The 25631-nt window shown below is 43.7% G+C and overlaps 1 protein-coding gene across 1 annotated transcript; it reads left to right on the top strand.

The window, feature by feature from the left end:
- The first annotated feature begins 24486 nt into the window (after positions 1–24486).
- Positions 24487–25398, top strand: LOC142201094 (putative G-protein coupled receptor 141). Its single transcript, XM_075271926.1, has one exon. It carries the CDS (start codon positions 24487–24489, stop codon positions 25396–25398), a length of 912 nt encoding a protein of 303 aa, XP_075128027.1.
- Positions 25399–25631: the final 233 nt, after the last annotated feature.

Genomic DNA, 25631 nt, shown 5'->3' with positions numbered 1-25631 from the left:
GGGAGCCTCTAAACAGCCCAGTTTGGGCAAATTCATGGTGGACGGAGCCTCTAAAAACCCCAGTTTGGACCAATTCATGGTGGAGGGAGCCTCTAAAAACCCCAGTTTGGACCAATTCATGGTGGAGGGAGCCTCTAAAAAACCCAGTTTGGACCAATTCATGGTGGAGGGAGCCTCTAAACAGCCCAGTTTGGGCCAATTCATGGTGGAGGGAGCCTCTAAAAACCCCAGTTTGGACCAATTCATGGTGGAGGGAGCCACTAAAAAACCCAGTTTGGACCAATTCATGGTGGAGGGAGCCTCTAACCAGCCCAGTTTGGACCAATTCATGGTGGAGGGAGCCTCTAAAAACCCCAGTTTGGACCAATTCATGGTGGAGGGAGCCTCTAAACAGCCCAGTTTGGACCAATTCATGGTGGAGGGAGCCTCTAAAAACCCCAATTTGGACCAATTCATGGTGGAGGGAGCCTCTAACCAGCCCAGTTTGGACCAATTCATGGTGGAGGGAGCCTCTAACCAGCCCAGTTTGGGCAAATTCATGGTGGAGGGAGCCTCTAAAAACCCCAATTTGGATCAATTCATGGTGGAGGGAGCCTCTAAACAGCCCAGTTTGGGCAAATTCATGGTGGAGGGAGCCTCTAAAAACCCCAGTTTGGACCAATTCATGGTGGAGGGAGCCTCTAAAAACCCCAGTTTGGACCAATTCATGGTGGAGGGAGCCTCTAAAAAACCCAGTTTGGACCAATTCATGGTGGAGGGAGCCTCTAAACAGCCCAGTTTGGGCAAATTCATGGTGGAGGGAGCCTCTAAAAACCCCAGTTTGGACCAATTCATGGTGGAGGGAGCCTCTAAAAACCCCAGTTTGGACCAATTCATGGTGGAGGGAGCCTCTAAACAGCCCAGTTTGGGCAAATTCATGGTGGAGGGAGCCTCTAACCAGCCCAGTTTGGACCAATTCATGGTGGAGGGAGCCTCTAAAAACCCCAGTTTGGACCAATTCATGGTGGAGGGAGCCTCTAAAAACCCCAGTTTGGGCAAATTCATGGTGGAGGGAGCCTCTAACCAGCCCAGTTTGGACCAATTCATGGTGGAGGGAGCCTCTAAAAACCCCAGTTTGGACCAATTCATGGTGGAGGGAGCCTCTAAAAACCCCAGTTTGGACCAATTCATGGTGGAGGGAGCCTCTAAAAACCCCAGTTTGGACCAATTCATGCTGGAGGGAGCCTCTAAACAGCCCAGTTTGGGCAAATTCATGGTGGAGGGAGCCTCTAAAAACCCCAGTTTGGACCAATTCATGGTGGAGGGAGCCTCTAAAAACCCCAATTTGGACCAATTCATGGTGGAGGGAGCCTCTAAACAGCCCAGTTGAGGCAAATTCATGGTGGACGGAGCCTCTAAAAACCCCAGTTTGGACCAATTCATGGTGGAGGGAGCCTCTAAAAACCCCAGTTTGGACCAATTCATGGTGGAGGGAGCCTCTAAAAAACCCAGTTTGGACCAATTCATGGTGGAGGGAGCCTCTAAACAGCCCAGTTTGGGCAAATTCATGGTGGAGGGAGCCTCTAAAAACCCCAGTTTGGACCAATTCATGGTGGAGGGAGCCTCTAAAAACCCCAGTTTGGACCAATTCATGGTGGAGGGAGCCTCTAAAAAACCCAGTTTGGACCAATTCATGGTGGAGGGAGCCTCTAACCAGCCCAGTTTGGACCAATTCATGGTGGAGGGAGCCTCTAAAAACCCCAGTTTGGACCAATTCATGGTGGAGGGAGCCTCTAAACAGCCCAGTTTGGACCAATTCATGGTGGAGGGAGCCTCTAAAAACCCCAATTTGGACCAATTCATGGTGGAGGGAGCCTCTAACCAGCCCAGTTTGGACCAATTCATGGTGGAGGGAGCCTCTAACCAGCCCAGTTTGGGCAAATTCATGGTGGAGGGAGCCTCTAAAAACCCCAATTTGGACCAATTCATGGTGGAGGGAGCCTCTAAACAGCCCAGTTTTGGCAAATTCATGGTGGAGGGAGCCTCTAACCAGCCCAGTTTGGGCAAATTCATGGTGGAGGGAGCCTCTAACCAGCAGAGTTGTGGGAAAGCAGGGTGGAGGGAACCTCTAACCAGCAGAGTTGGTGGAAATCAGGGTGGAGGGAGCCTCTAACCAGCAGAGTTGGGGGAAATCATGTTGGAGGGAGCCTAGTATTAGCAGAATTGTGCAACGCTTATGGTGGATGAGTATGAGGATGCGGAGGAATTGGAGAGGTTGAGTACAGACATGGAGTTTCATGTTGGGGTGCTTTACACAGGTGGGCACAAAAATGAAGGCTCTATCCAGTGGTGGTTCATTTTTATCAAAGTGAGCCGGTCGGCACTCTCAGCTGACAGACGGGTGCGCTTGTCAGTGATGATGCCACCGGCTGCACTGAACACCCTCTCAGATAGGACGCTGGCGGCAGGACAGGACAGCACCTCCAAGGCATATAGGGCAAGTTCAAGCCACAGGTCCAACTTCGACACCCAATACGTGTAGGGCGCAGAGGGGTCGGAGAGGACAGGGCTGTGGTCGGAAAGGTATTCCCGCAACATGCGCCTATACTTCTCACGCCTGGTGACACTAGGACCCTCTGTGGCGGCACTTTGGCGAGGGGGTGCCATCAAGGTGTCCCAGACCTTAGACAGTGTGCCCCTCGTTTGTGTGGACCGGTGAGAACTTGGTCGCCTACTGGAGGAACTGTCCTCCCTGCCGCCAACGTCACATGCTGGAAACATCTCCATCATATTCTGCACCAATTGCCTGTGGCAAGCATTGATGCGATTGGCCCTCCCCTCTACCGGAATAAAAGACGAGATGTTGTTTTTATACCGGGGGTCAAGGATAGCAAAGATCCAGTACTGGTTGTCCTCCATGATTTTGACAATACGCTTGTCGGTTGTAAAGCACCCCAACATGAACTCAGCCATGTCTGCCACAGTGTTAGTTGGCATGACTCCTCTGGCCCCACCGGAAAGTTCAATCTCCATTTCCTCCTCATCCTCCATGTCTACCCATCCGCGCTGCAACAATGGGACGATTCGAAGTTGCCCGGAAGCCTCCTGTATCACCATCACATCATCGGACAACTCTTCTTCCTCCTCCTCCTCCTCCTCCTCCATTAAACGCGATGAAGCGGACAGATGTGTGGACCTACTCTCCAGCTGTGACGGATCGGATGCTATCCCTAACTCCTCTGTGTGATCTGAGTTATCCCTGATGTCAATCAGGGATTCTCTCAGAACACACAAGAGCGGGATTGTAAGGCTCACCATCGCATCCTCAGAGCTCACCCTCCTTGTGGACTCCTCAAACACCCGTAGGATGTCACAAAGGTCTCTCATCCATGGCCACTCATGGATGAGAAACTGAGGCAGCTGACTTTGTGGCACCCTAGGGTTTTGTAGCTGGTATTCCATCAAAGGTCTCTGCTGCTCAACCACTCTATTCAACATTTGAAACGTTGAGTTCCAGCGTGTGGGGACGTCGCACAAAAGCCGGTGTTGTGGCACATGCAGGCGTTGCTGGAGAGATTTTAAGCTAGCAGCGGCTACTGTCGACTTGCGAAAGTGGGCGCACATGCGCCGCACTTTCACCAGTAGCTCTGGAACATTGGGGTAGCTCTTTAGGAAACGTTGCACCACTAGGTTGAAGACGTGGGCCAGGCATGGAACATGTTGGAGTCCGGCAAGCTCCAGAGCTGCTACCAGGTTCCGGCCGTTATCACAAACGACCATGCCTGGGCCCAGGTGCAGCGGCTCAAACCATATTGCCGTCTCATCGAGGAGGGCATCCCTCACCTCGGAGGCAGTGTGCTGTCTGTCCCCCAAGCTGATCAGCTTCAGCACAGCCTGCTGACGTCTACCAACGCCAGTGCTGCAACGTTTCCAACTCGTAGCTGGGGTCAATCTAACAGCGGAGGAGGAGGCGGTGGCGGAGGAGGAGGCGGAGGAGGAGGCGGTAGAGGAGGAGGAGGAGGGGGGTGTTCTTCTCGTGTCCCTGCCAGGAATGTTAGGCGGGGAGACGAGGTACACCGGGCCAGTTTGGGAAGCAGTCCCAGCCTCAACTACATTCACCCAGTGTGCCGTCAGTGAAATGTAGCGTCCCTGTCCGCATGCACTTGTCCACGCGTCGGTGGTCAAGTGGACCTTTGTGCAAAGCGCGGAACTAAGGGCCCGCCTGATGTTGAGTGACACGTGCTGGTGCAAGGCGGGGACGGCACACCGGGAGAAGTAGTGACGGCTAGGGACGGCATAGCGAGGTGCCGCAGTTGCCATCAGGTCCAGGAAGGCGGGAGTTTCAACAAGCCGGAACGCCAACATCTCCTGGGCCAGCAGTTTAGCGATGTTGGCGTTCAAGGCTTGCGCGTGTGGGTGGTTAGCAGTGTATTTCTGCTGCCGCTCCAATGTCTGAGAGATGGTGGGTTGTTGTAAAGAAGCGCCTGATGGTGCCTTTGATGGTGCAGGAGAAGGAGATAAGACAGGAACAGGGGAGGATGAGGGAGAAGTCAACAAAGTGGCGGAGGCAGATGAAGTGGTGTCCTGGCTCGTCCTCTGGAGTGCATCGCCAGCACAGTCAGCAGTGGCAGTGGCAGAGGCAGTGGCAGAGGCAGTGGCAGTGGCGTGAACGGCAGGCGGCCTTTGTCCTGCCGTTGCTGCCTGCCACTGATTCCAGTGCTTGGATTCCAAATGACGGCGCATTGAAGTGGTGGACAGGTTGCTCTTCTCAGAGCCCCTAATCAATTTCGAGAGGCAAATTGTGCAGACAACACTATATCTGTCCTCGGCGCATTCCTTGAAAAAACTCCACACCTTCGAGAAACGTGCCCTCGAGGTGGGAGTTTTTCGGGGCTGGGTACGAACTGGAACATCTTGGGAGATTCCGGGTGTGGCCTGGCTTCGCCTAAGCTGCTGACCTCTGCCTCTGCCTCTAGCTACCCTTTTTGGTGCTGCACTTGCCTCAACATCCACACTACTTTCCCCGCTTGACATCCCCCCTGTCCAGGTCGGGTCAGTGTCCTCATCATCCACCACTTCCTCTTCCAACTCCTGTCTCATCTCCTCCTCCCGCACAATGCGCCGGTCAACTAGATGCCCTGACGGCAACTGCGTCACATCATCGTCGATGAGGGTGGGTTGCTGGTCATCCACCACCAAATCGAACGGAGATGGAGGAGACTCTAGTGTTTGAGCATCTGGACACAGATGCTCCTCTGTTAGGTTCGTGGAATCGTGACGTGGAGAGGCAGGTTGAGGGACAATGAAAGGAGCGGAGAACAGCTCTGGGGAGCAGGGACAGTTGGGGTTATTGTTCTGTGAAGCTTGGGAATTTTGGGAGGAAGGAGGACAAGACTGTTGGGTAATAGGAGGAGAGGAGGCAGAGTCTGACTGGCTGCTGGACAATGTGCTGTAAGCGTTCTCTGACAGCCATTGCAAGACCTGTTCCTGGTTCTCGGGCCTACTAAGGTTTGTACCCTGCAGTTTAGTTAATGTGGCAAGCAACCCTGGCACTGTGGAGTGGCGCAATGCTTGCTGCCCCACAGGAGTAGGCACGGGACGCCCTGTGGCTTCACTGCTACCTTGCTCCCCAGAACCATTCCCCCGACCTCGCCCACGGCCTCATCCACGTCCCTTTCCGGGAGCCTTGCGCATTTTGAATTCCCAGTTAGAAATTGGCACTATATACCAGTAGCAAAAATTGTGGGTGCACGTAACCCCAATATATTCTTTGAATTCCCAGTCAGACAATGGCACTATATACCAGTAGCAAGAAATGAGGGTATTTATAACCCCAATATATTCTTTGAATTACCAGTCAGAAACTGGCACTATATGGCAGTAGCAAGAAATGAGGGTATTTATAACCCCAATATATTCTTTGAATTCCCAGTCAGACAATGGCACTGTATACCAGTAGTAAAAATTGTGGGTGCACGTAACCCCAATATATTCTTTGAATTACCAGTCAGAAACTGGCACTATATGGCAGTAGCAAGAAATGAGGGTATTTGTAACCCCAATATATTCTTTGAATTCCCAGTCAGAAACTGGCACTGTATACCAGTAGTAAAAATTGTGGGTGCACGTAACCCCAATATATTCTTTGAATTCCCAGTCAGACAATGGCACTATATACCAGTAGCAAGAAATGAGGGTATTTATAACCCCAATATATTCTTTGAATTCCCAGTCAGAAACTGGCACTATATGGCAGTAGCAAGAAATGAGGGTATTTATAACCCCAATATATTCTTTGAATTCCCAGTCAGACAATGGCACTGTATACCAGTAGTAAAAATTGTGGGTGCACGTAACCCCAATATATTCTTTGAATTACCAGTCAGAAACTGGCACTATATGGCAGTAGCAAGAAATGAGGGTATTTGTAACCCCAATATATTCTTTGAATTACCAGTCAGAAACTGGCACTATATGGCAGTAGCAAGAAATTAGGGTATTTGTAACCCCAATATATTCTTTGAATTCCCAGTCAGAAACTGGCACTGTATACCAGTAGTAAAAATTGTGGGTGCACGTAACCCCAATATATTCTTTGAATTCCCAGTCAGACAATGGCACTATATACCAGTAGCAAGTAATGAGGGTATTTATAACCCCAATATATTCTTTGAATTACCAGTCAGAAACTGGCACTATATGGCAGTAGCAAGAAATGAGGGTATTTGTAACCCCAATATATTCTTTGAATTTCCAGTCAGAAACTGGCACTGTATACCAGCAGTAAAAATTGTGGGTGCACGTAACCCCAATATATTCTTTGAATTACCAGTCAGAAACTGGCACTATATGGCAGTAGCAAGAAATGAGGGTATTTGTAACCCCAATATATTCTTTGAATTCCCAGTCAGAAACTGGCACTGTATACCAGTAGTAAAAATTGTGGGTGCACGTAACCCCAATATATTCTTTGAATTCCCAGTCAGACAATGGCACTATATACCAGTAGCAAGAAATGAGGGTATTTATAACCCCAATATATTCTTTGAATTCCCAGTCAGACAATGGCACTGTATACCAGTAGTAAAAATTGTGGGTGCACGTAACCCCAATATATTCTTTGAATTCCCAGTCAGAAACTGGCACTATATGGCAGTAGCAAGAAATGAGGGTATTTATAACCCCAATATATTCTTTGAAATCCCAGTCAGACAATGGCACTGTATACCAGTAGTAAAAATTGTGGGTGCACGTAACCCCAATATATTCTTTGAATTACCAGTCAGAAACTGGCACTATATGGCAGTAGCAAGAAATGAGGGTATTTGTAACCCCAATATATTCTTTGAATTCCCAGTCAGAAACTGGCACTGTATACCAGTAGTAAAAATTGTGGGTGCACGTAACCCCAATATATTCTTTGAATTCCCAGTCAGACAATGGCACTATATACCAGTAGCAAGAAATGAGGGTATTTATAACCCCAATATATTCTTTGAATTCCCAGTCAGAAACTGGCACTATATGGCAGTAGCAAGAAATGAGGGTATTTATAACCCCAATATATTCTTTGAATTCCCAGTCAGACAATGGCACTGTATACCAGTAGTAAAAACTGTGGGTGCACGTAACCCCAATATATTCTTTGAATTACCAGTCAGAAACTGGCACTATATGGCAGTAGCAAGAAATGAGGGTATTTGTAACCCCAATATATTCTTTGAATTCCCAGTCAGAAACTGGCACTGTATACCAGTAGTAAAAATTGTGGGTGCACGTAACCCCAATATATTCTTTGAATTCCCAGTCAGACAATGGCACTATATACCAGTAGCAAGAAATGAGGGTATTTATAACCCCAATATATTCTTTGAATTCCCAGTCAGAAACTGGCACTATATGGCAGTAGCAAGAAATGAGGGTATTTATAACCCCAATATATTCTTTGAATTCCCAGTCAGACAATGGCACTGTATACCAGTAGTAAAAATTGTGGGTGCACGTAACCCCAATATATTCTTTGAATTACCAGTCAGAAACTGGCACTATATGGCAGTAGCAAGAAATGAGGGTATTTGTAACCCCAATATATTCTTTGAATTCCCAGTCAGAAACTGGCACTGTATACCAGTAGTAAAAATTGTGGGTGCACGTAACCCCAATATATTCTTTGAATTCCCAGTCAGACAATGGCACTATATACCAGTAGCAAGAAATGAGGGTATTTATAACCCCAATATATTCTTTGAATTACCAGTCAGAAACTGGCACTATATGGCAGTAGCAAGAAATGAGGGTATTTGTAACCCCAATATATTCTTTGAATTCCCAGTCAGAAACTGGCACTGTATACCAGTAGTAAAAATTGTGGGTGCACGTAACCCCAATATATTCTTTGAATTACCAGTCAGAAACTGGCACTATATGGCAGTAGCAAGAAATGAGGGTATTTGTAACCCCAATATATTCTTTGAATTCCCAGTCAGAAACTGGCACTGTATACCAGTAGTAAAAATTGTGGGTGCACGTAACCCCAATATATTCTTTGAATTCCCAGTCAGACAATGGCACTATATACCAGTAGCAAGAAATGAGGGTATTTATAACCCCAATATATTCTTTGAATTCCCAGTCAGACAATGGCACTGTATACCAGTAGTAAAAATTGTGGGTGCACGTAACCCCAATATATTCTTTGAATTCCCAGTCAGAAACTGGCACTATATGGCAGTAGCAAGAAATGAGGGTATTTATAACCCCAATATATTCTTTGAATTCCCAGTCAGACAATGGCACTGTATACCAGTAGTAAAAATTGTGGGTGCACGTAACCCCAATATATTCTTTGAATTACCAGTCAGAAACTGGCACTATATGGCAGTAGCAAGAAATGAGGGTATTTGTAACCCCAATATATTCTTTGAATTCCCAGTCAGAAACTGGCACTGTATACCAGTAGTAAAAATTGTGGGTGCACGTAACCCCAATATATTCTTTGAATTACCAGTCAGAAACTGGCACTATATGGCAGTAGCAAGAAATGAGGGTATTTGTAACCCCAATATATTCTTTGAATTCCCAGTCAGAAACTGGCACTGTATACCAGTAGTAAAAATTGTGGGTGCACGTAACCCCAATATATTCTTTGAATTCCCAGTCAGACAATGGCACTATATACCAGTAGCAAGAAATGAGGGTATTTATAACCCCAATATATTCTTTGAATTCCCAGTCAGACAATGGCACTGTATACCAGTAGTAAAAATTGTGGGTGCACGTAACCCCAATATATTCTTTGAATTCCCAGTCAGAAACTGGCACTATATGGCAGTAGCAAGAAATGAGGGTATTTATAACCCCAATATATTCTTTGAATTCCCAGTCAGACAATGGCACTGTATACCAGTAGTAAAAATTGTGGGTGCACGTAACCCCAATATATTCTTTGAATTACCAGTCAGACAATGGCACTATATGGCAGTAGCAAGAAATGAGGGTATTTATAACCCCAATATATTCTTTGAATTACCAGTCAGAAACTGGCACTATATGGCAGTAGCAAGAAATGAGGGTATTTATAACCCCAATATATTCTTTGAATTCCCAGTCAGAAACTGGCACTGTATACCAGTAGTAAAAATTGTGGGTGCACGTAACCCCAATATATTCTTTGAATTCCCAGTCAGACAATGGCACTATATGGCAGTAGCAAAAATAGTGGGTGTATATAGCCCCAATTCTATTGCTAGGGGACTTGCAGGGTATTTCTGGGGTGAAGGTGGGGGGGCACACCGTTGGAACGGGTATCGGGGGTATATATCGGGTATACGGGAATACACTGACAGTGTATTCCATTCAGGATCCTGGGAAAGCTGGGTTGCGGCGATTGAGCCCGTCAGTGCCACGTTACACTGACAAGCTTCTCCCTGGAATTTAGCTCTTACAAGAGCTGTTGTGGTTGTCTTCTCCTTCCTATCCTAGCCTGTCCCTGCCTACCCAGAATCTAAGCCCTAGCTAGCTGGACGGAAACCTCCGTCCTCGGTGAATTGCAAGCTCAGAATGACGCGAACCTGGGCGGCGCTGTTCTTTTAAATTAGAGGTCACATGTTTTCGGCAGCCAATGGGTTTTGCCTACTTTTCTCAACGTCACCGGTGTCGTAGTTCCTGTCCCACCTACCCTGCGCTGTTATTGGAGCAAAAAAGGCGCCAGGGAAGGTGGGAGGGGAATCGAGTAATGGCGCACTTTACCACGCGGTGTTCGATTCGATTCGAACATGCCGAACAGCCTAATATCCGATCGAACATGAGTTCGATAGAACACTGTTCGCTCATCTCTAGTAACTATCACTTTAATAAAGTGTATTACTAAAATGGGTTTATTGTCATTTGCTTTACTATGTTAAAGCCTAATAATTAAAAAAAAAACCTTCTGTATAGGAGTGTATAACAATGAACCAGCAATGAGAAGATCACTGATTCATGTAAAAAAACACAGACATTTTCCAAGTATAAAAAAATTAAATAAATATAAGTCCCCTAATAAAATGCCTATTTTCCATTATACATTACAAAAACAAAAAACACAATATAAAACACTACATATTTAGTATTGTCGCATCCATAACAAACCATATAATAAAAGTAATCTATTACTTAACTTGCACTGTAAACATGGGGAAAAAGAAACACTACAAGTAACTAATTTTTGCTTTCTCGTCTCACAAAAATATATAAAAAGTGGTCAAAAAGTCATATACAGCCCAAAATGGTATCAATAAAAAGTACAGCTTTTCCTGCAAAAAATTTAAAAAAATGTTATGCCTGTTACACAAAACACTACCAAATCACAATCCAAAAGAGAAGTCAAAAGCCAAAAATCAGAGGTCAGTAAATGCAAAACAAGATCAAAGAGAAGCACTTAGCAAGATCAGAAACAAATTGGCCAGCAGGGGCAACACGGTGGCTCAGTGGTTAGCACTACAGCCTTGCAGCGCTGGAGTCCTCCCCGCCATGGACAACATCTGCAAGGAGTTTGTATGTTTTCCCCGTGTTTGCATGGATTTCCTCCCATTCTACAAAGACATACTGATAGGAATATGTAGTATGATATACTATACCTGAGGAAGAGGCCTATAGCCTCGAAAGCTTGTAATCTGTCATTATTATTAGTTAGCCATTTAAAAAGGTATCAACTACTGAAGACTCTCAAGATTTTTGTTTTTTATATTTCATCCCCACTGGCTAACACCGTACAGAAACATACCTTTTCCTTAAAGAACATTTGGTCATTTCTTTTACACTACCAAACACACCCTTTTACACACACACACAAAACTGCCACTACTACTTGAGCAGTCTATAAAAATTGTAGTTGACACAAATGTCTTGCTGTGTGGGGCACTGACACTGAAACAGAACTGACATATATGTATTATCCAAGTTCTGTGTATGTTTAACGTCCTCAGACAACAATGGGCAGCCACTACTTATTGGATTATTCCAGCAGATAGTGGCTAATGTTTTACTCACTGGTCTCTGTTCCAGTCCAGTCTCCGCTTCTTCCTTTAAAAGTCAGTGCACCTCAGGCATAACTAGTGTTATAGCAGTCATAGTGGCTACCATGGGGCCTAGCCGCTGTTACTTGCTGTATTACTCATTTTTACATACCTATTAGAGATGAGCGAGCACTATTCGAAACGGCAGTTTCGAATAGCACGCACCCATAGGAATGAATGGACGCTCCATTCATTGCTATGGGTGCATGCTATTCTAAACTGCTGTTTCGAATAGTACTCACTCATCTCTAATGCCTATCCCTGCCCTCACTTAGACCACCATGGGGCGTCGCATATTACATTGTGAATATTGCGTTCTGATGTAATATGTGGCACCTCCTGAAAGCTCAAGCAGAGGCAGAAGTGGACTGCAGCGGGGAAAAGTAAGTGAAAATCGACCATTATCTGCTGGAGTACTCTAGTAGATAGCAGCCTAAAGTACCCCTATTGGGGCCTGTACGGAAGCGCTACAGTGTGTGGGGCCTATAACAGTCGCAGTTACTGTAACTTGGACGCTTATTGTATGAGAACCTGTAATGGAGGCCCTTACTGTATGAAGGCCTGTAACAGGGACAGTTCATTGTATGAAGGCCTGTAAAAGGGACAGTATACTGCATGGAGACAATATACTGTCTGGGGGGATCAGTAAAGGGGGCTTTTACCATGTTTATACTATAGGGCCTCGTCTTATCTGCACTGCACATTATAGAATCCACCCCCAAATCTGAGAAAAATTTCTACATGTGAATGTACCCTTAAATAATATATATATTTTTTTATTAGTACAGGCTGTTAGGGTGCATTCACACTGAGTATACGCTGAGCTGATTCTGAATGTAAAACACATTCAGAATGAGTGCATACAAAGCAGATCCCATTCATTTCAATGGGAGCCGGCATACGTGCGCTCCCCATTGAAATGAATGGGCTGCTTTTTTCCCTATTGGTTTCAATGTGATACGCGCGTAATACATTGAAAGCATAGGGAAAAAAGCAGCCCATTCATTTCAATGGGGAGCACTCGTATGCCGACTCCCATTGAAATGAATGGGATCTGCTTTGTAGGCACTGATTCTGAACATGTTTTACGTTCACAATCAGCTCAGCGTATACTCAGTGTGAATGCCCCCTTAAACTGTATTTTTGATAAATTTATATAAAAGATTTTCTTTAGATTTGTGCAAGCTGCAGTATGTTCGTTAATAAAGTGTATTATATTCACCTGTACTTTATTTCTGAAAAGGTGTTTTACAACCGAAGTATTCTTTAGCTATAATCTATGATATTCTACATAATAATTCAAGTTTTACCAAAATAACAAAAGATGACCATGTACAGCCAAGCAAGGGAGCGTTCACACTACCGTCGGTGTCCGACATGTAGTGTCCGCTCCTAGTGTCCGCTCAAAATCTGTCACGGACACTAGGAGCGGACACTAGATGTGTCCGTGACACCTGTCATTCAAATGAATGGGCATCGGGTGCGTTCTTTTGCACTCCGTGCCCGTCCTTCCCTGTCCGCAAGAGAAGATGTCCGACTTCTCAAGCGGACAGAGGAACCCTGCATGCAGGGCTTTTCTGTCCGCTTGAGAAGTCGGACATCTTCTCTTGCGGACAGGGAAGGACGGGCACGGAGTGCAAAAGAACGCACCCGATGCCCATTCATTTGAATGACAGGTGTCACGGACACATCTAGTGTCCGCTCCTAGTGTCCGTGACAGATTTTGAGCGGACACTAGGAGCGGACACTACATGTCGGACACCGACGGTAGTGTGAACGCCCCCTAAGAAACACAACAGATGATTACTTGGAAAAGAATGGTAAAGCGAAGAAGGCGGTAACTAGCTGCTAAACCACATTATCTGTGAGCAGTTGTGGTTATGGTATGAAATGTCCTGTACTACTGGAACTGTAAGCAGAATGATGACACTTCCTGCTGAGGACCTCTTGTGAAAAACACTGTTATTTATTTATATAAAGGAAATACAAAAAATCATTACTTTTTATTACTACTTATAATCTGCTTCATAAAAAAGACTATTGAAAAAAACATAGCATTTTTTAGAACTTTAAAGTGATTTTCAAGGGGTTTAAATTAAATTAAAAACACTGGAGCTGGAGCACCATAAAACTGATAACTACCCTTGGTTCTCAGTTCAGGTGGAACATTCTCCATTCCCTCTGCTCCATGGACTCAGAGGGTCAGGGTAACTTCTGCTGCCAGTCACTGGCCGCAACCGTCACATGCCAAGCACCAGTGACATATTAGCAGTGATGTCACTGGTACCCACCATGATGCCATTGCACTTCTGGTCTGGGGCAGCATTTGATTGTCATTTATATTTTTTAATTTACCGCATTTAGTTTTTAATTTATCCTGGAAAACCGCTTTTAATGCCAGGTCCCCATGTGGCAGAAATGCCATGGAAAAAAAAACGCAGCTTTTTACAGTCAGGGCAAAGTGGATGAGATTCTAGCGAAATACGCATAGCAATTTCCAAAAATGTTGCAGATTTCGAAATTGCAGCATGTCAATTATACCTACGGAAATGCTGGCGGTTTCCCCATAGGTGTAATTGAAGCAAAAAATCAGCAGAGGAAACTTCTGAAAACTTTCTGTGCAAACTACTGCAGGAAGAACTGCTATAAGATGCCGCCATGATTTGTCCTGCAGCGCTTTTTGTGTTGTGAGACACTACAAGGGGCCTTAGCCTCAATGTTTGGCAGATATGGTCATGAATTGAAAGCATTAACTCTGTCCTCTTCGGAAAGGATAAGAAATATCAAGTAGTGGTGTGATATTGTCTAGTGCGAATAGTAAAGCGAACCTCATCTCCATCAAGTAACACAATCTATTCTCATGTCCTTAAGAAAATAATTATTATTCTGTAGAAAAAGTTATTGTAGCTAGCACTTTTTCTGGTCCAATGGTAGCTGATGCTGGTGTCCCTTGGCCCTCCCGTTTCCTTTTCAATGAGCCCAATCTTTTTGTTATCTCTGCATGAGGAAAGAAAATACCTTTTAGGCCGGGGCCCAGTCAAACCTGGATTATCCCACAGTGGGGTTTCAATAATTTAGCCACTACTAGCTTAGACTATTGCCAGACCTGACCTGCCAATCTAAGAATGAGTAGTAATCTACTCCTATGTAGATGCGGGCTCTCTAATACCGGCCATAAAGTAAGTAGCATAGCACAGCATGACTTTGAACGACCTTCCTGACAGTACATAACTATGTTAGAGTACAGTTAAGGGGTGCATTCTTCACAGTCCAGTGATGTTGCCCTTCTGACAGTATAATGCTCCTACAGTCACCCTAATATTATATGCCCCCACATTATGTTCTCCTCAAATTGTATGGTATAAAGTCTTTCTTCTGGTGCACGTATAGTTTAATGTCATCCTCCAGCTTCCCCAGTTTAGGCAACTAGAGGTGGGACATTAAAGGGGTTGTCCCATCTCAAGGATCCTATCTATACTGGTAGCTTATCTAATTTGAAGCCTTTCTCTAAATATATTGCTTTAGAAATTCTGCTTTGTTTGCCTGCTATGTCAATTTACAGTAGTCCTCCTATTGTTTATGCAGCGTTTCTATAACCATGGACCTGGGAGATAGGACAAGTGACGTCACTTACTGAGTGCCGACAGGGCAATCCCTTCAGATAATTGCACTTTGCTGATAAAGCCGAGTCTGTTATCTCTCTAAGTAAACACAAAGATAACACAGAGTCCATTGTGTACAAGAACCTGCAGATTTTCTGACTTGGAGAAGTGTTGTTTGTCCCGTTCATCAGGAGGGAGGGGCAGGGAGAGAAATACAGGAAGTGAGAAGCAGACGCTGCATGCAACCTGGCTGAAAGACTGAGATGGGAGAACCCCTTTAAACTGGGGAAGCTGGAGAGGGACATTAAACTGTGGGATTAGCTGGTGTAGGACATTAAACTGGGGGCAACTGGAGGAGGAAATTAAACCATAGGGTCAGCTGGAGGGGGATATTAAACTGGGAGCAACTAGAGAGGGACATTAATGTCCCCCTCCAACTGCCCCAAGTTTAATGTCCTCCTCCAATTGCCTTAAGTTTAATATCCTCCTCCAGTTACCCCCAGCTTAATGCTCCCTCCATCTGCCCCCAGTTTAATGTCCTTCTTCACTTCTTCAGCTGTCCTCACAGTTTAATGTCTCCTCTATTTTCTACAAATGGAAAAAAAAAACATATGAGTGGCACTACTGTCCCTATAGCGATCCAATGCACATAAGGCTATGGCGGCATGAAGCATTGAACAAGCATGTCAAGGCTATGCCTTAAAACGGGTGGTGCTCAACAACCCCGATGCACAGTCCAATAAATATCACAAATAAGAATAGAAAAAAGGGGGGCACTCACCCAAGGCAATCTTCTAAAAACAGTCCTTTATTGAAGAAAGATAAAAGTAAACATGGGAGGGAGTAATGACACTCAGGCAAAAAGGCAACAGCTTCCTCAAGCCATCTGTGTACAAAACTTTGTTTTCTCTTTTTATTTGTGCCTTCTATCTTCTGCCAATGTTTAATGTCCCCCTTCATATGCCCCCCAATTTAATATGCCCTTATATGCCCCCCAGTTTGTCCCCCCAATCCATCTGCTTACAGTTTAATGTCCTTCTTCATTTGTCCCCACAATTTAATGTCCCCTCTATCTGTCTCCAAAGTTTAATGGCCCCCTTATATGCCTCCTCCCCAGTTTAATGTCCCTCTTTATATGCCCTCCAGTATATTGACTCCCTCCATCTGCCCCGGCAGGGTTGGGAGGTATGTACAAGTGGGGTGCACATATGTAGGTGCTGGACATACTGTAGATGCCTGGTCTAAAAGTAATAGGCTGTTAGCCAGCACTATGTGCTATGTGCATATTACCATGTGAGTGGTACCAACTTACACTAGATCCGCTTGGGGCCCTGAAAAACAGAAACCCAAGGACCACACACACTATAATGGGGTTCACCGGGCTTCCATCCAGTTTCTGCCTGAAATCAGTGAAGAGAAAAGTCCTGCTAAAAACGTGCTAGAAATTGTCTGTGCTTTGTTTCCTCATTGAGGTTAGACTCTGCAAAAGTACTTCATCCTTATTTAACGTCACACATATTAACAGGAGAAGTCATTTTGTGGTAACTTTTTGAGGAAGTAGCAAGCAGTTCATGAATACCTTTGATGGGGCACGATACTCTCAGTCACTTACAGCTTTACAGCTAGGAACAGCCATCAAAGAGGTAATTATTGTTCACTACCTTTACTAGTCCTCTATGATGTATGCTACATTTCCATCTATTGTTACACAGTTATAGATAATAAGGAAAAAAGCATTTATGTGATATAAAGCTCATTCTGTGCACTACTAAAGTCCATGTAATATAACTCTAGTATATTACATAGGACATGTATTACTCTGCCGTGAAAGATGGGCTATGTCTACTGGCATAACTATTAGAGATGAGCGAACGGCGTTCGATCAAATTGGTATTCGATCGATCGAATATCAGGCTGCTCGAGATATTTGATTCCAATCGAATACCACGCTGCAAATGCGCTAAAAATTTGTATCCCCTCCCACCTTCCCTGGCGCTTTTGTTGCACCAATAACTGTGCAGGGGAGGTTGGACAGGAACTACGACAACGTAGGCATCGAAAAAAACTCGGAAAAAGTAATTGGCTGGCTAAATCAGGTGACCTCCACTTTATACGAATGGTGGATTTCAGATTCGGTTCATATGAGATTGTGAACTACCTGAGATGCAGCAGAACTGGCCGGATTTCAGATTCGGTTCATATGAGATTTTGAACTACCTGAGATGCAGCAGAACTGGCCGTGCGCTGAGCTCTGCTACACCTGAGATGCAGCAGAGCTGGTTGTGCGCTGAGCTCTGCTACACCTGAGAAGCAGCAGAGCTGGCCGTGCGCTGAGCTCTGCTACACCTGAGATGCAGTAGAGCTGGCCGTGCGCTGAGCTCTGCTACACCTAAGATGTAGCAGTGCTGTGCTCACATCACTGCTACATCTCAGGGTGTAGCAGAGCTCAGCGCACGACCAGCTCTGCTGCATCTCAGGTGTAGCAGAGCTGTGTCAACTCTGCTATACCTGAGATCGGACCACAATGGAGACTACTGTGGACTGATCTTATACTCCGCCTCCTCACAGACGAGCCTCTGGCAGAACCAGCGTTGATTGGCCGAATGCTGTACTCTGTGGGAAAAAGTCAGTTCCCGCATTATTAGTGGCGAAATACAGGGACTTGGACATGTTAAATTCCCCCAGACATGCTTCCCCTGCTGTCCCAGTTGCATTCCAGAGGTGTTGTCCTCATTTGCTGAGGTGTCATAGTGGACTTGGTGACTCTTCTGAGTCGAAGAGTGGTTTCCCCTGAAACAAAGCTTTTTTCCCCATAGACTATAATGGGGTTCAATATTTGTTCGAATAGTCGACTATTGAGGGGCTATTCGAAACGAATATCGAATATTTCACTGTTCGCTCATCTCTAATAACTATATTGATTGCAATGGTTGCAACCCCAACTGGGTTCAAGTGGTCACCTTCAATACAGGTAGGTCTGAATAAATTTCTTTGATTTTCCTTCTGATTTCCTTTGATAATGTTTAGTCTGTGCATCCTAATTATTTACCCCAGTCCTCTGAAGAACTGAAGTGAGAAGAGTTATGATACACAGCCTTTCCATGTCAGAAAGGAAAAAAATAATCCTTTCATTTCAAAAATAGCAGATTTTGCAGCATATGGTCAAGGAGGGTTTGTGTAAGGGAGACTGTGGCACGAAGGGGGGCACAATTACTATGTGGGGGGCACTAAAAAGAGATAGGAATGACAGGAGGCTTGTGTGCATAGACGTGTTATGAACCAATCTTCATTTTTACAGAAAGAAAAATAAATGTAAATACGTACAGATGGGACACAGGTGATAGTTGTGACCATGCGAGTGTTGAATTGGAGTGTCTAGTACCCACCAGTGGAATTGTTTATAGGGGGCCACTGCAAGGATCCCTGCATACAGCAGGCTACAGGTAATATCAATGCCATGCTGCTCACCCGCCATACGATGTGCACCCACCGTTACACTCTGTTACAATTGAAATTGGGACCTGCTAGTAGTGTTGGACTGGAATGTCTAGGGTCTATCAGTGGAAATGTTTCTAGGGGCCCACCGCCAGGACCCCTACAGATCAGCTATTCCAAGACAGGGCGGCTACAGGTAATAAAATGTTGGCAGCCATGCTGCTCACCCATATGATGTTACACCTTATATGGCAAGTGAACATTCGGGCTAATCTCACCCACTCACTGCAGAACAAAATCTGCAGCAAAAAGGCTGTAATTTCAAAAATGCAACTCGAAGCATGTCAGTTATATCTAAAAAAAATGCTGGCATTTTCTGTATAGGTATAATAAAAGCAGAAAGTCTGCAGCAATTTTTTCCGCATCGTGCTTCAGCTGCAATCTTTTCCGCAGTGTTTTTCGGCTGCAGCTCGCTACATGGAGCCTTAGTTTTATAGTGCTGTAGAGGCAGTGAATACAATTCAAACTATACCTGTGTAGTGTTTCTGAGCCCCAGAGATGCACCTAAAAAGCAGTTATATTGTTTATGCACATGAGATCCACAGATCACAGGGGGTATTGACGGCAACTGCTGAGCACCACCGCCCTTCTTGGATTCTAGTACTTACCCCTGGGCAGTGGAAGTTGATCTTTCAATTGGTCTGATGTCACAGAGAGCTTGGCCGAAAGCCCATGCATGCGCAGTTGGCTTGTGCCACAGTATGTATTTGTTTTCTAGCTCAGCTTTCACTGCTTAGGGCAATTTGCAAGGTCCAGGATGAGTTTTCTAACAAAGACATGTCAGTGTTCAGCGACTGCAGTCAATGACCCCTGGGCTCCATGGACCTCATTTGCATAAACAATATTGCTTTTTAGATGCATCCCTTGGACTCAGAAGCACTACAATGGTATGGTTTGCACTGAATTCACAGCCTCTACAGCACTTTGACAGTGGCTTGAAGTGGCATCGGAAGGTGATAGACTGCAATGCACAGACATGCTGAGAGTCCAAAGTGAGAAACAGTAGCTGCTGATCACTGTGGGTAATTGTTAAATATCTAAGATCCCAGAGTATAATAATAATATATATTTCAGACCCCAGAGTATAATAATCAGAGACCCAGGGGAATAAAAACATTAAAGAAAACTACTGTTTCTTACCTGTCCCCGCTCCTACGCTGTCTTCTCCGCTGTCGTCCCTCATGAATGACGTCGGACGTCACATGACCCGGGACGCAGGCCGAGTTCATGTGACGTCAGAGACGTCAGTCAACTAGGAAGGAGGCCTGGCAGGATCGTGGAGAGGTAAGTAACAGTGTTTTTTACGTTCCCTTACCTCTCCCAGTCTGCCAATCATTATACTCAGGGGTCCAAAAAGACCCCCAAATATAATGATAGCAGCAGTAGCAGCTGTTACCGGGCCCCTAATGCCCCGGGCCCTGTGGCAGCTGCCTCTGCTGCTATGGCGGTAGTTACGCCACTGTATAGAGGATAAATAACTGATTGGAGGGGATCTAACCCCACTGATCCTTAGAACCCCTGTAGTGAATTCCTCTGTATGCAGCCAGGCTGAATGTACAAGTGACAAAGTGACTCTACTGGACCATAAGCATTTGTACTCCCATTTACTTCAATGGGAGCACTGGAGCCATATCCATTGAAATGGAGCACTGGCTCACTTGCATTCAGGATGAATGCACAAAGAAGTAAGATTGTAGGGAGTCTCCGTGATCAGATGCCCACCAGTCATGTATTTATCATCAATCCTATGCTTCAGATAAATATTCTTTGGGGCATAACCCTATGATCATGTCGTAAGCCGTAACTTTTTATTTTTCCATCTACAAAGCCGTATAAGGGCTTAATTTTTGCAGGATAAGTTGTGCTTTGTAAAGGCACCATATAATATTCTGTATTATGGGATCTGGGAAGCCGGAAAAATTACACACGGGTTATTGTGCAGGTCAGTCCTATTATGGCATTATCAAATTTATAAAGTTTTTGTTATATATTAACACCACAAAAAGAAGCCAAATATACTTGGAATCGTCATATTCTGACACCAGTAACGTTATTATATTTCCTTATGCGGGAGGCAAAACGCTTCTTCCTTTTGCAGAACTGTACTGTATGTACTTTTTATTTATACCATTTTGGAGAATGTCTGATGTTTTGATCTATTTCTCTTCAAATTGTATGGGTTTATGGGTTTTATGGGTTTCCTCTGCAGACTTTCTTCTTTCATTATACCTATAGGGAAACCACCAGCATTTCCGCTGTGCATATTTTTCTGCAATGTGTGGATCTGCTAGAATCCCATCCACTTTGCAGTGACTGTAGAACCGCAGTGTTTATGCCACAGGGTACCCTGGCCCCTTTATAAGGCTGATGCCCCACGTTGTGGAAACATAGCTTTATTTGTTGCAGATTTTGTTGCATTTTTTTGAGCCAAAGCCAAGAATGGCTACAAGAGGAATGGGAAAGATATAGGAAGCTTTTATACGTCTACCATCGGCTCCATAAACTCCTAGCTTTGATTAAAAAAACAAAAACAAAACGCAATGAAATTGCGGAACTTTCTGTTGCAGATTTTGCTGCGTTTTATTGAGCCAAAGCCAAGAATGGCTACAACAGGAATGGGAACTATAAAGAAAGTTCTTATACTTCTTTCCTCTTCACAATACATTCTTGGCTTTGTCTCAAAAAACGCAGCAACATCTGCAACAAAAAAAAGCTGCGTTTCCACAACGTGGGTCCTTAGCCTAAAGGAAATCACAAATGTACATATTATTTACCTCTTTAATATACATATTTTACTGTATTTTTGTTTTTTAGCCCTGAAATGTTCCAGTTTTCACCCAATAGAACAAAGACATAACCCTGATTCTTTTCTGCAAATTTTCTGTACCTCACTTGTCTGGCTTGCTATATGAACTGGGGTAGAATAAGAATAATTAATACAATACTGTAAGAGGGTGCATAAGTTAACCACTTCAGTACCGGGCCAATTTCTGGTCCAAGACCAGATATATTTTAGGTATTTTTTTTGCATGTGCAGTTTTGAGGGCTGTAACATTTTTCTCATGTGTGTCATTCAACTAATTTTTGCAACTTTTTTTCAGGGACACATAGGGCTTTATTTTTATGTTGTTTTTATTTTTGAATGTGTTTAAAAAAAATAATAATAATAATTATATCCGGGAAAGAATAAACAAAATAGGAGGGAAATTGGAATTTTTTTTTTTTAATTTAATAACACAAAGTGTACTGAAAAACTTTATAAAATAGTTTTTCCTCTCTGTTACGGTAATTTTTATTTTGTATGGTGTCCTCGGGGGTGGGGCTATAACCTTTAATAACGGCGTATTATTGGCGTATTATTTTATTTCTTTTTTAAATTATTTTACTTACTTTTTTATTTAAATTTTTCTATTTCTATTTTTTTTTTCATAAGAGACCTTTGGGGACATCTGATCACTTTTTGTATTAGAGACTTATTTTCCCTGCAACTGGGGCTGGTACATTTAACCCAGTTGCAGGAGGAAATACAGCCTCCTGAATGTTAGTATACAGCTTGCAGAGCTGCTCTGCATCCTGTAGGACCCAGCAGCTCTTGTAAGATGCTGAGCCCACGGATCACCTGACCACTGGGTCTTAGGGCGGCCGCATCATGGTGGCACCCATACCTGTGTATATAGTGCTCATTGCGCACTGTATACACAGCGATCGAGAAGGCAGGGAAGGTAATAAACCTTCCCTGCCTTCTCTCTGGGAGCTCCGGCTGAAGTTATAGCCGGCTCCCTGTTTCAGAAGTTGCATGATCTTGTGTAGCTGCTCTGTTCTGCTTGGATGTAAATCCTGTAGGTACGTCCTGTCAGAACAAGGCAGCCACCTTCCAGACGTATATAGTCTATGGGTGGTCCGGAAGTGGTTAAAAAGAGCATACTGTATCACTTGGATTTTTTAGTAATTAAAACCACAATGATTTATTGACTGGCATTTTGTGCACCTGTCTTAGTCCATGTCTCTGCTGACTAGAGTTGCAGCAGAATCAATTGGAGGCTCCATCCTCTATATACTCCGGCTGTGTCTTGCGAGGTCCTGAGGTCCAGAACTGTCACAGATTTCAGCTATTACTTGTGCCAGTTTTCAGTAATAGTAAATCAGTCAGGCTTGAACATTTTCTTCTAATCTGTTTTCTACTTGTAGATTTCTTTTCTTTACATGATTATGGGGGAACCAGTCTTGTATACTGAGAGCTAAACACCCCTAAAGCCATTTCAGCTCATTTGCAGAACAACAACATGCTGATTTTCATGAAAATGGAGTTGCAATGCAGAAAAAGAAAAACATCTCTGAACGTGTAGAAACAGCCCTGTCATTTGTTTAGTAACAATTTTTCTGCTGACAGACTTCATGTCACAAGCGGTCACTTAACTTGTGCATCCTATATAAGTTAACTCTTTGTGATCTGCAAATGACTATGAAACACAGTTAATTATTCCAGCACGGCTTTCGTATATGAGCTAAAATTTCTGACTGAACTTCATAAATGCTCTTATCATAGGAAACCAACAGATTTAATTTATCTTTAGCTATGTATAGAGTAGTTATAGAGTAGATTACAAAAAAATAGAAAACAGAAAATAAATTACAAAATTTGTAAAAACACAATTTCTCTTTAGCTAAATAAAAAAACATTTGATCCTTGATGATCTCGCTCTTGGAACTGCCTGTGATCAGCTGATATCAGACAACCATGAGCTATATGGGAGGGTGAAATTATTACTATAGCTCTCTACTATGGCTTATCACTTGGTATCTCCAGTGGTAGACCTTTTTTATGGTGACTATATAGGCCAAAATAATATTTGAAAGGGATTCTATCATTAGAATCCCTTTTTCTACAAACAGCACATTGGAATAGCCTTTAGACTCAGTGCCGACTGCGCATGTCCGTTTGGCCATTTTCCTGTGGCTGAACAGACACTTGTATAAGAGCAAACGAATATAAAACACGCTCCAGCTTCAACCCGGTGATGAAATCCAAAATTGCGATGAGTATATAAAATGTTTCGGAAACAAAATGTCCCTTCCTCTCGAACAAAATGTCCCGAGAGGAAGGGATATTTTATTCCCGAAACATGTCGCTATATTTGGATATTTATCTGCTCTATTGGTGACCATGTAAACCGTTTTTATGGATTTCTAAATAAAAGTTAAATTTTATATACTCATCGCAATTTTGGATTTCATCACCGGGTTGAAGCTGGAGCGTGTTTTATATTCGTTTGCTGCATTGATCCAGGAGTAGTCCACCTGATATCCGGGCTTCCCACGGTGACTGTGTTATGTTACGGTGAGCTGAAAAAGTTGTTTGTTTTTTTTTTTGTATCTGCTTACTTGTATAAGAGGGCACAAGAAAATGGCCGAATGGACATGCGCAGTTGGCTCTGCCAGTTGATGATGCGACGGAAAGGTGTCGGCAGAAGACAGATGCGATGCTGGAGCGTCTTCGTTGAGCATAGGGGACACTCCCTATGCTTTCTGAAGACTCGTTTGCATAAGAAATAAAAAAGAAAACTCTCAGGAATGGCGGCGGGGATCAGAAAAAGAAAGCGAGGAGAAGAAGAGCCTTTCTAAAGATTATTCTGACTTGCTGTTTGTAGAAAAAGGGATTCTAATGATAGAATCCCTTTAAAATTGCGGCCTGTGGCTTTCCCATTCAAAATTTCTCAAGTTACGTCAGCATTGTAAAAAAAAAACAGAGGAGTGCAATATTTTTGACGCATTGTGTCTATTAATGTGTATTTGTACTAATTTATTATTTTTCCCTTATAGACAATAGAATATCAGAAGATCAAATGAATGATACAATGACTTCTAATGGCAATTCCAGTGCCTGTTTTATACCACCTGATGCTGCTAAGGGTATCCTCATTACTCTCTACTGTACAGTGCTTATTCTTGGGACAATTGGAATCATCATAATGATATTTCTGTTGTGTAGAACCAACACTCGTTCTGTCACCATCACTACAATCATCAACCTACTAGTAATCCATGGCATCTTTATTCTCACGGTGCCCTTTCGGATTGCCTATTACATTCAGGGAAATTGGATATTTGGGTTTATATTTTGTAGGTTCATAAGTGCCATGATACACATCCATATGTATCTTTCCTTTGTACTTTATGTTGCTTTGCTCAGCATCAGATATGTCAGCTACTTCAAAAAAAAAGATAAGATTGAGTTCTACAGGAAAATGCATTCAGTGGTGGCCAGTGCCGCTGTCTGGATTATTATACTGCTTGTGGTTTTACCTGCGTTCTTCCTTCAGTATGGCACTGCTCAAGAAAAATATAGACCTGACCAGTGTTTTGGCTTCCAGAAGGAAATTGAGAGACCTTTTGTGATATTCGTGAACTACACTGTTATTGCAGTCATTTTCCTTGTCGTCTGTATTCTTCTGATTGTTCAGATCTTCATCATTGTAAAGATCCTGAAGAAACTGAAACGTGCAGCTTTAGATCATCAAGAATTTTGGGCTCAGCTGAAAAGTTTATTCTTCATTTTGGTCATGATCATTTGCCTTTTTCCATATCACATGTTTCGGATCTACTATATAAAGCATACCAATGACTGCTTTGACTATAATGAGATTTTTCTTGGTGTTACAGCCCTCAGCTGCTTAGATCTTTTATCATTTGCATTACAAACATATTTTCAGAAAGTGTGTCAACATATGACATGTTCATTAAAATGTCTGGGACTGTCTCTTCGTTGATGTCACATCCTTACAGCTAGGTGATACTATCGCTTTGACTAATTTCCTGTTTTGGATGTCTTGATAGCACGGTCAGTTTCCTGTAAATCTACAGGTCTTTAAGATTTATTGTCCCGTAAGAAGAGAGAAAATGAAACAATACCAGTACTATAAATTTATTTATAACCCTTTAATGTGTACTGTGGAATTTTAGCTTACATATTAAGTAATAGGATATGTCATAAGGCCAGATC

The sequence above is a fragment of the Leptodactylus fuscus genome, chromosome 4 (genome assembly GCF_031893055.1).
Source record: "Leptodactylus fuscus isolate aLepFus1 chromosome 4, aLepFus1.hap2, whole genome shotgun sequence".
Classification (NCBI taxonomy): domain Eukaryota; kingdom Metazoa; phylum Chordata; class Amphibia; order Anura; family Leptodactylidae; genus Leptodactylus; species Leptodactylus fuscus.
The sequence above is the reverse complement of the archived record's forward strand: the minus strand, read 5'-3'. Positions and strand labels throughout refer to the sequence as shown.

Bases quoted from the DNA above. Each gene is read 5' to 3' on its own strand.
- LOC142201094 (XM_075271926.1), top strand. From the start codon at position 24,487: ATGACTTCTAATGGCAATTCCAGTGCCTGTTTTATACCACCTGATGCT.